We start from the raw sequence: 14,510 nt of genomic DNA on the forward strand, positions 1-14,510 counted from the left end.
TCCTCCTAGTTTAGTGTCGTCAGCGAATTTGGAAATATTGCATCCAATTCCCTGATCCAGATCATTTATATATATTGTGAACAGCTGGGGTCCCAGGACAGATCCTTGTGGCACCCCGCTGGTCACTGCCTGCCACTCCGAAAACGAGCCGTTTATTCCAACTCTCTGTTTTCTATCCGCCAGCCAGTTCTCTATCCACGTTAATACTTTGCCCCCAATCCCATGAGCCTTAATTTTGCATGATAATCTTTTGTGTGGAACCTTATCGAAGGCTTTCTGGAAGTCAAGGTACACCACATCCACTGGCTCTCCCCCATCTATTTTACCAGTTACTTCCTCAAAAAATTCCAGCAGATTAGTCAAACACGATTTACCCTTTGTAAATCCATGTTGACTCTGTCCGATCCTTTCCCCATTTGTCAAGTGCTCCGCTATTTTATCCTTAATAATGGACTCTAGCATTCTGCCCACAACCGATGTAAGGCTTACTGGTCTATAATTCCCTGCTTTCTCTCTACCCCCCTTTTTAAATATTGGGGTAACATTAGCTACCCTCCAATCCACGGGTACTGTTCCCGAATCAATGGAGTTCCGGAAGATGATCCTTAGAGCATCTGCTATCTCCAGGGCCACCTCCTTAAGTACCCTAGGATGTAGTTTATCAGGCCCCGGGGATTTGTCGGCCTTCAGTCCCCTCAACTTACCCAGCACCATACCTTCAGAGTCGGGGAATTTCTACTAGTAGAACTACCCCGTATAATCCCCAGGGTAATGGACAGTGCGAACGATACAATGGGGTGATCTGGAAGGCAGTTATGTTGGCTTTGACATCCCGGAACCTTAAGAATACACAGTGGGAAATGGTACTGCCTGATGCCCTGCATTCCGTTAGATCATTGCTTTCAACGGCTACTAATGTGACCCCCCATGAAAGGCTCTTTAACTATCCGCGGAGATCTACTACGGGATATTCGGTACCTTCATGGCTTACTATGCAGGGAACTGTGCTGCTTCGACGCCATGTTAGATTGTCAAAATATGATCCTTTAGTGGAGGAGGTGGAGCTATTGGAGGCAAATTCCCAATATGCTCATATTCGATTCCAAGATGGGAAAGAAAGTACCATTTCAATTAAAGACTTGGCTCCTTGTGGTGGCCAGCCCTCTTCTGAGGATATTAACAATAGTCATGATTCAGATAATGTGGATGCTGTTACAGATACTACGAATATTTCCAATCCGATTGCAGATAATTATACTTCTATTAGTCAGCCCTCGATGGATGTTTATGACCGTCCCAGTTTACCTTCTGATGGGATTTCTAATCCGGAAACCGTTGAAAATCGGGATATGGATAGCCTTCCTGCAGAAGATACTTCTGTGTCTCCTGTTGTGGGAGGGCAAGGAATTTCACCAAGGTTAAGAAGGTCGACACGAACAAGATATCTGGTCAACCGATTGAAAATGGACTTTAAAATTGATAGTAATGTTTTAAAATTGTTGAAATATTATATTATATTGTTTTAGTTGAGAGATACTTAATACTTATGTGCAATGTTACTATTTGTTGTTGTTCACTTAGTATTGTGTCATGTTGAATAGTTTTATTCTTGTCTGTGCATAGTTTTAGTTGTAAATAATTAATTATAAATTGTAAAGGTTATTTAGGTTGGAGTATATTTTAAAAGGAGGGGTGAATGTGGTGATTATTCTTTATGTTTAGTAAGAAGTATTGTGATTGGTTGTTTGTTTCCTGCCCTGGGATATATGCTGTAATCTCATTGGTAGTTGATGTCATGTGATTTGTGGTGGCCATCTTAAATTCAGTTCTTTCCAGCTTTGGTGGGGACTGGGTGTGGAAAGATGTGCTACAGGATTTTAAAGTTAATAAAGCCTAGATTAGAAAGGCAAATCTATTCTTTATTTCAGTGTTACTTGGACGACATCCTAGTGACGGGTGAAAATGACAGTGAACAGCTTGCCAACCTAGAGCAGGTGCTCACTAGACTAAGAGAACATGGGCTACGAGCCAATCGCCCCAAGTGCGAGTTTTTTAAGAAACAAATATCGTATTGTGGCCACGTGATTGATGAAGAGGGGTTACATAAGTCCCCTGACAAAATTGAAGCGGTAGTTAAGGCTCCAGCGCCTGAAAATGTGTTGCAACTGAGGTCATTCCTCGGATTGGTGAATTACTACCATAAGTTTTTGCCGAATTTGTCCACAATTCTGCACCCACTGAACGCCCTGCTACAAACTGGAGTAGCATGGAAATGGAGCGATGAATGTAAGCGGGCCTTTCAGAAGTGTAAAGGCCTGATCACTTCAAGAGAAGTATTGGCTCACTACAACCCATCACTACCGATAAGACTGGCGTGTGATGCGTCTCCCTACGGCGTTGGAGCGGTACTGTCACATAAATCCCTTGATGGTTCAGAGAGGCCGATAGCTTTTGCATCACGCTCGTTAACTGCAGCCGAGCGTAACTACGCCCAGATTGACAGAGAGGCCCTCAGCCTGGTGTGGGGGGTGAAGAAGTTCAATCACTACCTGCACGGACAGAAATTTACTCTACTAACTGATCATCAACCTCTTGTCTCCATTTTCAACCCTCAGAAGGGCGTCCCGATAATGACAGCACAACGGCTACAGAGGTGGTCCCTTTTCCTAGGGGCACACCAATATGACATCGAGTACAAAGGAACTAAACAGCATGGGAATGCTGATGGATTGTCACGCCTACCGTTGCCGACGGTGGAAGAAGCACCTGCAGTGGATCCAGTGGAGCTATTCCACTCGACTATAGTCGAATGTCTACCTGTGACGAATGCAAACATAGAAAAGGAAACACGAAATGACCCGACACTCTCCAGGGTCTATGATTTAACGGTGAAGGGATGGCCAGCACATGGCGAACCACTGTTGCCAGCATTCTCGCCGAGAAGAGAACAGCTGTCAGTGTGCCGAGGAACCTTGATGTGTGGATCCAGAGTAGTAATTCCACCCAAATTGAAGGATAGAGTGCTCAATGAGCTTCATGAGGGTCATCTGGGAGGGGTAAAAATGAAGAACTTAGCCAGAGCGTTTGTGTGGTGGCCAGGAATCGATAGAGAAATTGAAGAGATGACCAAGAGCTGTACAGGATGCCAGAAGGTCCAAAACGCCCCACCACAAGCCCCTCTACATCCATGGGAGTGGCCCTCATCTCCATGGCAAAGGGTACACATTGATTTTGCTGGTCCATTTATGGACTCGATGTTTTTAATTGCGGTGGATGCACATTCAAAGTGGCCAGAGGTAATAAAAATGTCCTCCACCACCACAGAAAAAACCATCACAGTCTTACGAACCATATTCGCCAGAAATGGGCTGCCTGAACAGATTTGCTCCGACAATGGACCACAGTTTGTGTCTGAAGAGTTCCGGAGGTTCTTAAAGAACAATGGTGTTAAGCATTACACATCCGCCCCATATCATCCAGCCACCAATGGATTGGCTGAGAGGTTCGTTCAAACATTCAAGAAGGCTATCAAGGCAATGTGTAATGAAGATATACCCCTACAACACAAGGTGGATAACTTCTTGTTTGCCTACCGGAATGCGACACATGCGGTTACCAACCAAACTCCAGCCATGATGTTCTTCAATCGAAGACTAAGATGCCGCTTGGATTTGGTTAAGCCAAACATCAGAAGAGATGTGGAGAACAGGCAGTTTCAGAATATGAATGAAAGGCCAACCAGGAGTTTTAAGATAGGTCGACCAGTTTTGGCCCGGGACTACCGCACAGAGAAATGGCAGCCAGGAACGATCTGCACACGGCAAGGACCTCTAATGTATATCGTGGACGTTGGAGAGAGCATTGTAAGACGCCATGCTGACCAGATTCTAGAGTCACTGGAAAACGTCAAATCTACACCACGATCCTATACACCTGGTGATGAAACCGAAGTACCAATTGCATCTACCTCAGAATCGGTGATATTGGAAGCAGACGAACCAAACAACGACGTTGATCCCGAATCAACTTTGCCAGAAGAACCTGATACCCCAAAGAGGCGTTATCCGGACAGAATCAGGAAGCCTCCTCAAAGACTGAATTTAAAATTGATTAACTTCAGCTAATGCATATAGCAACTGTAATTGTAAATATGTTATTTAATTATTAATCGAATGTTATGTACTGTTTAGCTAAAAGGGGAGGAATTGTAGTGCATGTACCTTGAAGAAGGAACTATATTCTGCAGCCCCTGTATACTGCAGTACCAGTAGTGACCGCCCCTGTATATAAGCCTGTGTAGTAACTTTGTATAGTAGTTCCAGTTTTGTCTCCATTCAGTAAACACCTGTTATAACCAATTCCTGCAGTCCGTGTCTCAATTACACACGGACGTTACAGTAATACTCTGATAGACCCTACAACCCTCACTGTAACACTGATATGCACCAGACCCATTACTGTAAAACTATGATATCCCCCACATCCCTCACTGTAACACTGACATACACCACACCCCTCAATGTAACACTCCGATATACCCCACACCCCTCACTGTAACACTCTGATGTACCCCACACCCCTCACTGTAACACTCTGATATACCCCACATCCCTCACTGTAACACACTGATATACCCCACACCCCTCACTGCAACACTGATATACCCCACACCACTCACTGTAACACTGATATACACCACACCACTCACTGTAACACTCTGATATACCCCACACCACTCACTGTAACACTCTGATATACCCCACACCCCTCACTGTAACACTGATATACACCACACCACTCACTGTAACAGTCTGATATACCCCACAGCCCTCACTGTAACACTGATATACCCCATTCCCCTCACTGTAACACTGATATACCCCACACCCCTCACTGCAGAACTGATATATCCCACACCCCTCACTGTAATGCTGATATACACCACACCACTCACTGCAGCACTGATATATCCCACACCCCTCACTGTAATGCTGATATAACCCCACACCACTCACTGTAACACTGATATACCCCATTCCCCTCACTGTAACACTGATATACCCCACACCCCTCACTGCAACACTCTGATACAACCCACACCCATCCCTGTGGCATTCTCTGATATACCCCACACCCCTCACTGTAACACTCTGATATACACCACACCACTCAATTCAATTCAATTCAATTCAATCGCTTTATTGGCATGACAAGTTACATCTTATGTTGCCAAAGCATCGGAAAACATTCATGTTTGTTCACAAAAATACAGATCTATCCATACAGTGTATAAACAGATATATCCCTGAGTGTATAAATATACTTTCATATAATTTATATATACTCTTATCTTATCTTTAGTGGTTGTCCCTCTGTTTATGGCAAGCTGTAACATAGTGTGCCGCTAGTGTTATGCAATTTCTCTCTTCCTCTAGTAGGTATGGGAGTTTTTGGTCGTCATTCAATTTTCTGAATTCCGGGCATATTTTTGTAAATTTTGGGTAGAAATTCTCCCTTATGCCCTGATATTTTCTACAAGCTGTGAGGAAGTGCATCTCTGTTTCCACCATTCCCTGACTGCAGTGAGAGCATATCCTGTCCTCTCTTGGTAGCCGGGTCTGTCTGTGTCTACCTTTTTCGATCGCCAGGCTATGTTCACTAAGTCTGTACATTGTCAAGGTTTTTCTCAGTTTGCTATCCTTTACCATGGTCAGGTAATCAGCCATGTTGTATTGTCTGTTTAGGGCCAAGTAGCAATTGAGTTTGCTTTGGGTTTTTGTTGTTTCTGCCCAATATGACAGATATTTTTCCTTTTGCTTAGCGACGATTGTGTTGGGTTGAATTCTTTGTGTTACCCTGTCACTGTCCTGGGGCTGGTTATTGTTAGTAGTGTTAGTAGTTACTTCACTGAGTCCCAGGACTAGTTGACTGAGGGTATTCTTCTTTATGGTCCTCTCTTGGCATTTCAGGGCTTCGTAATGATAGCATTGGGGGTTGCTCATTTCTAGGTGTTTCCAAAATTTGCTGGCTCTTTTTTGGATAGTGATTATTAATGGATATTGGCCTAGTTGTGCCCTGCATGCATTGTTTACGGTTTTCCTTTGAGTCCGGAGGATACTTTTACAGAATTCTGCATGTAGGATCTCAATTGGGTGTTTGGCCCATTTTGCAAATTCTTGTTGTGTTAGCGGTCCGCACACCTCACTGCCATAGAGTGCAATTGGTTCAATTACTGATTTGAAAATTTTGAGCCAAATGCTAATTGGGATTTCTATTTGGATTTATTTTTTAATGGCATAGAAAGCCCTTCTTGCTTTCTCTTTCAGTTCATTCATAGCCAGATGGAAATTTCCCGTAGAACTGATTTTTAAGCCCAAGTATGTGTAGTTAGTGGTTTGTTCAATTTTGGTTGTTCCTAGTGTGAAATTTATTTTGGGTCCCTGATGTCTGGATCTTTGCTGGAACACAAGGACTTTGGTTTTTTGGGGATTTATTGTCAGGGCCCAGGTCTGGCAGTACGACTCCAGCAGATCCAGGTTCTGCTGTAGACCCTCCTTATTTGGTGACAGCAGAACCAGGTCATCTGCATAGAGGAGGAATTTAACCTTGGATTCATATAGGGTGAGGCCGGGTGCTGTAGATTGTTCAAGTAGTTTTGCCAATTCATTTATGTAAATATTAAAGAGTGTCAGTGAGATTGGCAAGCCCTGCGTCACTCCCCGCCCCTGTGGGAAGTATTTTGTTTGTTTGTCTCCAATTTTAACTGCACATTTGTTGTTTGTATACATTGATTTAATTACATCATATGTTTTTCCCCCTACCCCGCTTTCGATAAGTTTCAGGAATAAACAGTCATGCCAGATGGAGTCGAAAGCCTTCTGGAAATCTATAAAGCATGCGTAGATTTTGCTTTTGTTATGGTGAACGTGTTTGTCAATTAGGGTCTGTAGGGTGAAGATATGATCTGATGTTCTATAGTTTGGCAGGAATCCAATTTGGCTTTTACTCAAGACATTGTGCTCTTCAAGGAAGTTTATACGTCTTTTGTTTATGATGCTACAGAGTACCTTCCCCAGGTTACTGTTTACACAGATACCTCGATAGTTATTTGGGTCGGCTTTGTCCCCACTTTTGTATATGGGCGTTATGAGTCCTTTGTTCCAGATATCAGGGAAGTAACCGACACTCAGAACCAAGTTGAAGAGTTTTAGGATAGCCAGTTTCATTTTGTCATCTGTGTGTTTAATCATCTCGTTTAGTATGCCGTCTGTCCCGCAAGCTTTTCCTGGTCGCAGGTCCTTGAGTTTCTCAAAAAGTTCTTTTTCTGTTATTATGGAGTCTAGCGGGTTTTGGTTATCTTTTATGGCCATTTCTAGCTTTTCCAGTTTTTTGCATATTTGATGTTGCTCTGGCCTTAGTGTATTTTTCTGGTATAATTTTTCAAAGTGGTTTTCCCATGTGTCCCCATTTTGAATGGCCAATTCGTCGTGTTGTTTTTTGTGTAGTGTATTCAAGTTGTCCCAGAAACAATTGGAATCAGTGGATTCCTCAATGGAGCTGAGTGTATTCTTAATATATTGCTCTTTTTTGGTTCTGAGTGTGTTTCTGTATTGTGTTAGTGTCTGACAATAAGTAAGGCGTAATTCCTCATTTTCTGGATGTCTGTGTTTTTGGTTTGATATTTTTCTAAGTTTTTTCCTCATGTTATGGCAATCTGGGTCAAACCATTTTTCATAGTTTTTTGTTTTGGGTTTGTTCTTGCGAGCTTTCAAGTTTGCCCTTGTTGCCAAATTATCAAAAATATTGTTTAGGTTATTTACTGCCCGGTTTACGCCTTCTTTATTGTGAGTGTATATGTTATCCAGAAAGGTGTCCAAGAGAGCTTGAGTTGATGCATTGCTAATTGTTTTCTGGTATTTTTCCGTGTCGTTTTTGGCCCATCTGTACGATTTTTTGGTGTTGTACAGTTTACTGGGTTGTGTTTCTATGTTGTTTGTTTCTGTCTTTTTGAGATACATAGTAATTTGACTGTGATCTGACTGTGTTGTTTGTGGTTTGACTGTGAATGCTCTGAAAGAGGATGGGTCTAAGTCTGTAATCATATAGTCTACTGTGCTGCAGCCAAGAGGTGAGCAATAGGTCGATCTTCCTAGGAGGTCTCCTATGAACCTACCATTGACAATGTACAGACCCAGGTTTCGACAGAGCTGTAGGAGCTGTTTTCTGTTGGTATTTGTCTGCTTGTCGCAGTTATGCCTGTATGGAAGGGAAGGGATATCGAAGTCGTTATTCCCGAATACGTAATTGTTTCCCTGATTATTGGTGAAGTCTGGTTCTTCGCCAATTCTTGAATTGAGGTCCCCACAGATCAACACGTTCCCCTGGGCCTGGTATTGGATAATTTCCCCCTCTATGTTGGAGAAGGTGTCCTCTTTAAAGTACGGGGAATCCATTGGGGGGATATAAAGTGCGCAAATGTAAACATCTTGGGTGTTTGAGATAATCTCCCTCTCAATTTTGAGCCACATGTGGTTTTCGCCCTTTTTTATAAATTTGATGTAATTCTTAAGTTCTGTTTTAAACCAGATCAGTATGCCTCCGGAGTCTCTGCCTTGGGTTACTCTTGGTAATTTATTGGAGGGGACCACCAGCTCAGTGTACCCTTGGGGACAGCCAGTGTGTCCTTTTCCTTTATACCAAGTTTCCTGTAAAATGATAATATCTAGATCTTTAGTTTCATCTATGAACTCTGGGGTCCTACTCTTCACGTCGAGCACCGAAGAGCGTAGACCTTGGATATTCCAGGTCGAAATATATAAGGATTTCATGTTAAGTTTGATCTTTTACTATGATAGGTTAAAGAGTGGTACGTGTTTGTCGTGTCTAAGTGTGGGAAAAAAAGATCATCTCAGTTGTCTATAAAAGTTAATACTATTTGGTTACAGTTCTTTCTATTAATTAGTCCTTGATCCATAAGGCGGAAGTAGATGCTGCTGCACATCTGCTTATTGTCTCTTAATGGATTGTTTCTGTCTGAGGTATTGCGTACGTCCTGTGCATCTCTCCCTCTGTCTGGCTGGGAGCGGTCCTGTTCCCCTGTGGGACAGGAGTGGTGCAGGTCTGACATTGTTGTTGTGCATGGGGATCCTCTCTGGTCTCGGTTGGTGTGGTGGTGGTCTTTGTAGTGGTCCTGATATGTACCCCGCTGATCTCTGGTGGTCGGGGGGGGTCCTCTTGGAGTCTGGGTATGGGCCCGGTTAAAAGCAACGTCCTTCAGGGCTTTAGCAAAGATCGATATTCTTTTCCTTTGGATGTGGACGTGGTCGTAAAGACATTCCTCATCGAGGGTGGGGTGTTGGGCCAGGTGCACGTTGTGTTTTGATTCGCAGTCTCTTGCTATGCTGGCATTTATCTCATGAATTGTGTTGTTGTTGAAGTCTGTTCTCGGCAATATTGTGGAAACAGTGATTCTAGTGTTTGGAAATGTACTGCTTGCCTTCCTAATCACTGCTCTGAGCGATGTTGCTACCTCTTTCTGTTGGGCCTTTAGGTCATTTGTGCCCATGTGTATTATTATGTGTTGGGGGGAGCCTAATCGGGTTTTGGTCAGCCATCCCATGGCTCTGTCTGTCGTTGGGCACCAGATCTTTTCTACTTTACTTCTAGGGAAGAGCTTTTTCTCCCATAGAAATTTCCCATTTGAGTCTATGAGTATTACGATGTCAGCCTTGTTTGTGTTTACTGTCTGGTGGCTTTCGCCTGGACTCATAGTGTGTGTGTTGGGCTGGGGTGTCTGGTGTGTGCGCTCCTCTTGTGAGCGGCTCGCTTGTGGTTCCACGGTGGTGGGGGAAGATTGAGATTCAGTATGCTGGTCGGTCTGTGTGGCACCCCTTGTATTGTGTGTCTGCTGCTGTTGTTCCGTGTGGGAGTGCAGCCGTTCCGTCGGGCTCTGTCTTGTCTTATCTCTAGCCTCTGGTTGTTGGTCTAATGGTGTTATCTCTCCTCTATGGCTCTCTTCGTTTTCCTGCAGCTCTTTCGCCCGATTCTCAAGTAGATTCACCTGGTTCTCAAGTAGATTCAGCTCTCTCTTGTATCTCTCCCTCTCTTGCTTTTGTTCGTGATTCATTTTAAGGAACTCCCCTCTAAGTTTAACCATCTCTATCTCTAATTGATTAAATTTATCTTTTAGTTGTATCTGGCTGTGTGATCCCGGGGTATGTGTCTGGTCGACCCTGGAAGGCTCACTCACTTCCTGGCTATGCTGTTCTTCTCTTGGTGAGCTGGAATTGGTAGGGGGACTATGTGTGGCTTCCTCCCTGCTAGTTATGCTGGGGTTTGTCAGTTGTATCATGTGGCTGTGGGTCCCCGGGGTTAGTGTCTGGTTTGAACTGTGTGGCTCGTTCACCTCCTGACCAGGCTGATTTCCTCCTGGTAAGTTGTCAATGTTGGGGGGAGTGCGGGTCGCTTTTCCCCTGTTAGCCACTCTGGGGCTGTTCCTTCCCCTCTCAGTTATTCCTTTCAGTGTCTTGAAGGCCGTTGCAAAGTTGTCGAGGTTGCCTTGCACTAATATTGTTCCGGTATTGTACATGTTGACAGTCGTGGTTGCCCTGTCTCCTGGTGTGTTAATTTTCATTTTGGACCCATTAGCGGTTTTTTCTAGCTTAACCCTGGTATAGTGTGATTTTATTGCTGTGATCCAAGCCGCTGGCTGATCTGAGTAGAAAATGAGGTTACATTTTGTCCCAGTGTTGTACCAGTCAGCAAAAAGAGTTTCTGGTTTTTCTCTCATCTGCTCATGCTTGATCGATTTTATAGCATTTTTTGTGGTGTTGGGGGGAATCTGGAAGCGATTGCTCTCAGTGTCCCTCAGGGGCTGTTGTGGCTCTTCTGATTCGCTCATTATTGGTAGTGTAGAGAAAGTATTGTTGATCTTAGAATAAGCTTTTCTGGGGCCCCGGGTTTGGTGTTTCCCTCTCCCTGTTCGCGACCTTTCCCGGTCCCCCTCTCCGACCCCGTGGTCCCTGGGCCTCGGCTCCTGGGTTCACCCTTCCCAGGTCTGAGTCTGTGAGCCGCTGTTTCCCGGTGCTTCCGGGCTGTTCCCCTCCCCCTCAGGGGTCTCTGGGCCTCTGTCTCACAGAATCACAGAATCACAGAAACCCCACAGTGCAGATAGAGGCCATTTCAGCCCATCGAGCCTGCACCGACACATATCCCACCTGATTCCCCGTAACCCCTACACCAACACACATCCCACCCCCGTAACCCCACGTATTTAATCCCCCTAACACTAAGGGTCAATTTATCATAGCCAATCAACCTAACCCGCACATCTTTGGACTGTGGGAGGAAACCGGAGCACCCGGAGAAAACCCACGCAAACACGGCCTGGCTCCTCGGACCATTCCCTGGCTTCAGTCTCCCTCCCTGGGCCCTGTACTCACAGTCTTGGTTGGGAGCCTTCTGGTTGCTCCCCTTCTCCTCAGAGGTCTCTGTGCCTGATGGCCTGGCTCCTCGGGCCTTTCCCGTGCTTTCTATCTCACCTCGGCTGTGCCTCGTTCCCGTTTGGGTGCTGGATTGCTGGACTGCGGCTCGAGTCCCCTCGGCTGTGCCCCGTTCTCGATCGGGTGCTGGATTGCTGGACTACGGCTCGAGTCCCCTCGGCTGTGCCCCGTTCTCGATCGGGTGCTGGATTGCTGGACTGCGGCTCGAGTCCCCTCGGCTGTGCCCCGTTCTCGATCGGGTGCTGGATTGCTGGACTACGGCCCGAGTCCCCTCGGCTGTGCCGGGTGCTGGATTGCTGGGCTGCGGCCCGAGTCCCCTCGGCTGTGCCGGTTGCTGGATTGCTGGGCTGCGGCCCGAGTCCCCTCGGCTGTGCCGGTTGCTGGATTACTGGGCTGCGGCCCGAGTCCCCTCGGCTGCGCCGGGTGATGGATTGCTGGGCTGCGGCCCGAGTCCCCTCGGCTGTGCCGGTTGCTGGATTGCTGGGCTGCGGCCCGAGTCCCCTCGGCTGTGCCGGTTGCTGGATTGCTGGGCTGCGGCCCGAGTCCCCTCGGCTGTGCCGGTTGCTGGATTGCTGGGCTGCGGCCCGAGTCCCCTCGGCTGCGCCGGGTGATGGATTGCTGGGCTGCGGCCCGAGTCCCCTCGGCTGTGCCGTGCTGGATTGCTGGGCTGCGGCCCGAGTCACCCCACACCCCTCACTGTAACACACTGATATAACCCATTCCCCTCACTGTAACACTGATATACCCCACACCCCTCACTGTAACACTGATATACCCCACACCCTTAACTGTAACACTGATATACCCCATTCCCCTCACTGTAACACTGATATACCCCACACCCCTCACTGTAACACTGATATACCCCACACCCCTCACTGTAACACTGATATACCCCACACCCCCCACTGTAACACTGATATACCCCACACCCCTCACTGTAACACTGATATACCCCACACCCCTCACTGTAACACTGATATACCCCACACCCCTCACTGTAACACTGATATACCCCACACCCCTCACTGTAAAACTGATATACCCCACACCCCTCACTGTAACACTGATATACCCCACACCCCCCACTGTAACACTGATATACCCCACACCCCCCACTGTAACACTGATATACCCCACACCCCTTACTTTAACGCTGATATACCCCACACCCCTCACTGTAACACTGTAATATAACCCACTCCCGTAACGTTTGATGGAGCTGCCAGTTCCTGTCTGTACTGCACTGTGTGCAGTTTTGGTCAATTGTGTGCAGTTTTGGTCACCTTACCTGAGGAAGGACGTTCTTGCCATGGAGGGAGTGCAGCGAAGATTCACCAGGCTGATACCTGGGATGGCAGGAATTACGTATGAGGAGAGGTTGTGTCGACTGGGCTTATACTCACTGGAGTTTAGAAGATTGAGAGGGGATCTCATCGAAACCTATAAAATTCTGTCAGATCTGGACAGACTAGATGCAGGAAGCATGTTTCTGATGGCCGGGGAGTCCAGAACCAGGGGTCACAGTCTAAGGATAAGGGGTAAGCCATTTAGGACTGAAATGAGGAGGAATTTCTTCACCCAGAGAGTGGTGAACCTGTGGAATTCTCTGCCACAGAGGGCGGTGGAGGCCAATTCATTAAATATATTCAAGAAAGAGTTGGATATATTTCTTGAGGCTAAAGGGATCAAGGGATATGGGGAGAAGGCAGGGACAGGGTACTGAATTTGGATGATCAGCCATGATCTCATTGAATGGCAGAGCAGGCTCGAGGGGCCGAATGGCCTACTCCTGTAACATCTTCTATGTTTCTATGACCTCAATGACCTCTGCGCTCACTGAACCTTTACTGCTCATTCAGCTATTTTCCGTTCACCAACCTGATCCGAATACCCCTCCGATTGCCGCCTCTGTTGCATTGATGTATCCAAGACTGCGACAAACAACATGAGCGTCAGTGATGTCCCAGTTATCGTCACACACCGTTCCCCACTCTCCATTGTAGTAAACTTCCACTCGACCCTCACTGGGCAACCGGCCGCCAGACAGTCTCAGCTCTCCGTACTCCACCCCTGGGGAAAGAAGCACATCACATGGAAGGGCAGGCTCAGGACCCCTCTCCCCATTACTGGAAAGACCCTGAGCTGTGTAGCACAAAGCTGGGACTATCTGCTAAACAGAAAGGCAATGGGAATTTGGTGAGAGTTGGAATTCACCGTTATTTAGTGTGTAAATTGTGCAGATAGTGTATTATCAAGCTGAAGTTCAGCATAATTTTCTTACTTTAAAACATTACTTTAAACCTGCAAGTCAGTGGCAGTTGGCAGTTAGTGGGTCCCTGACAAAAACCCAAAGCAAACTCAATTGCTACTTGGCCCTAAACAGACAATACAACATGGCTGATTACCTGACCATGGTAAAGGATAACAAACTGAGAAGAACCTTGACAATGTACAGACTTAGTGAACATAGCCTGGCGATCGAAAAAGGTAGACACAGGCAGACCCAGCTACCAAGAGAGGACAGGATATGCTCTCACTGCAGTCAGGGAGTGGTGGAGACAGAGATGCACTTCCTCACAGCTTGTAGAAAATATCAGGGCATAAGGGAGAAATTCTACCCAAAATTCACAAAAATATGCCCGGAATTCAGAAATTTGAATGACGACCAAAAACTCCCATACCTACAAGGGGAAGAGAGAAATTGTGTAACTTTAGCGGCACACTATGTTACAGCTTGCCATAAACAGAGGGACAACCACTAAATATAAGAAAAGAGTATATACAAATTATATGAATGTATATTTATACACTCAGGGATATATCTGTTTATACACTGTATGGATAGATCTGTATTTTTGTGTATAACCATGAATGTTTTTCGATGCTTTGGCAACATAAGATGGACCTTGTCATGCCAATAAAGCGATTTGAATTTGAATTTGAATTTGTTGTGACTGCCTGTTGACTGACTCGTTCTAACTATGTGGTGTATATTTCAGGTAAAAA

At 45.8% G+C, this 14,510-nt stretch overlaps 1 protein-coding gene across 1 annotated transcript in view; it reads right to left on the reverse strand.

Moving 5' to 3' along the window:
- Positions 1 to 14,510, reverse strand: part of LOC147123863 (galectin-3-binding protein-like) — a 131,305-nt gene that overhangs the window by 43,933 nt on the left and 72,862 nt on the right. The window contains exon 2 of the mRNA XM_085967532.1: positions 13,383 to 13,646. Within this exon, the coding sequence (XP_085823658.1) occupies positions 13,383 to 13,646 (264 nt within the window). The remainder of the gene's footprint in view (positions 1 to 13,382; positions 13,647 to 14,510) is intronic.

This window comes from Somniosus microcephalus, chromosome 2, assembly GCF_052327205.1.
Source record: "Somniosus microcephalus isolate GS21.2 chromosome 2, FLI_Smic_1.0, whole genome shotgun sequence".
In the NCBI taxonomy this organism is placed as follows: Eukaryota; Metazoa; Chordata; class Chondrichthyes; order Squaliformes; family Somniosidae; genus Somniosus; species Somniosus microcephalus.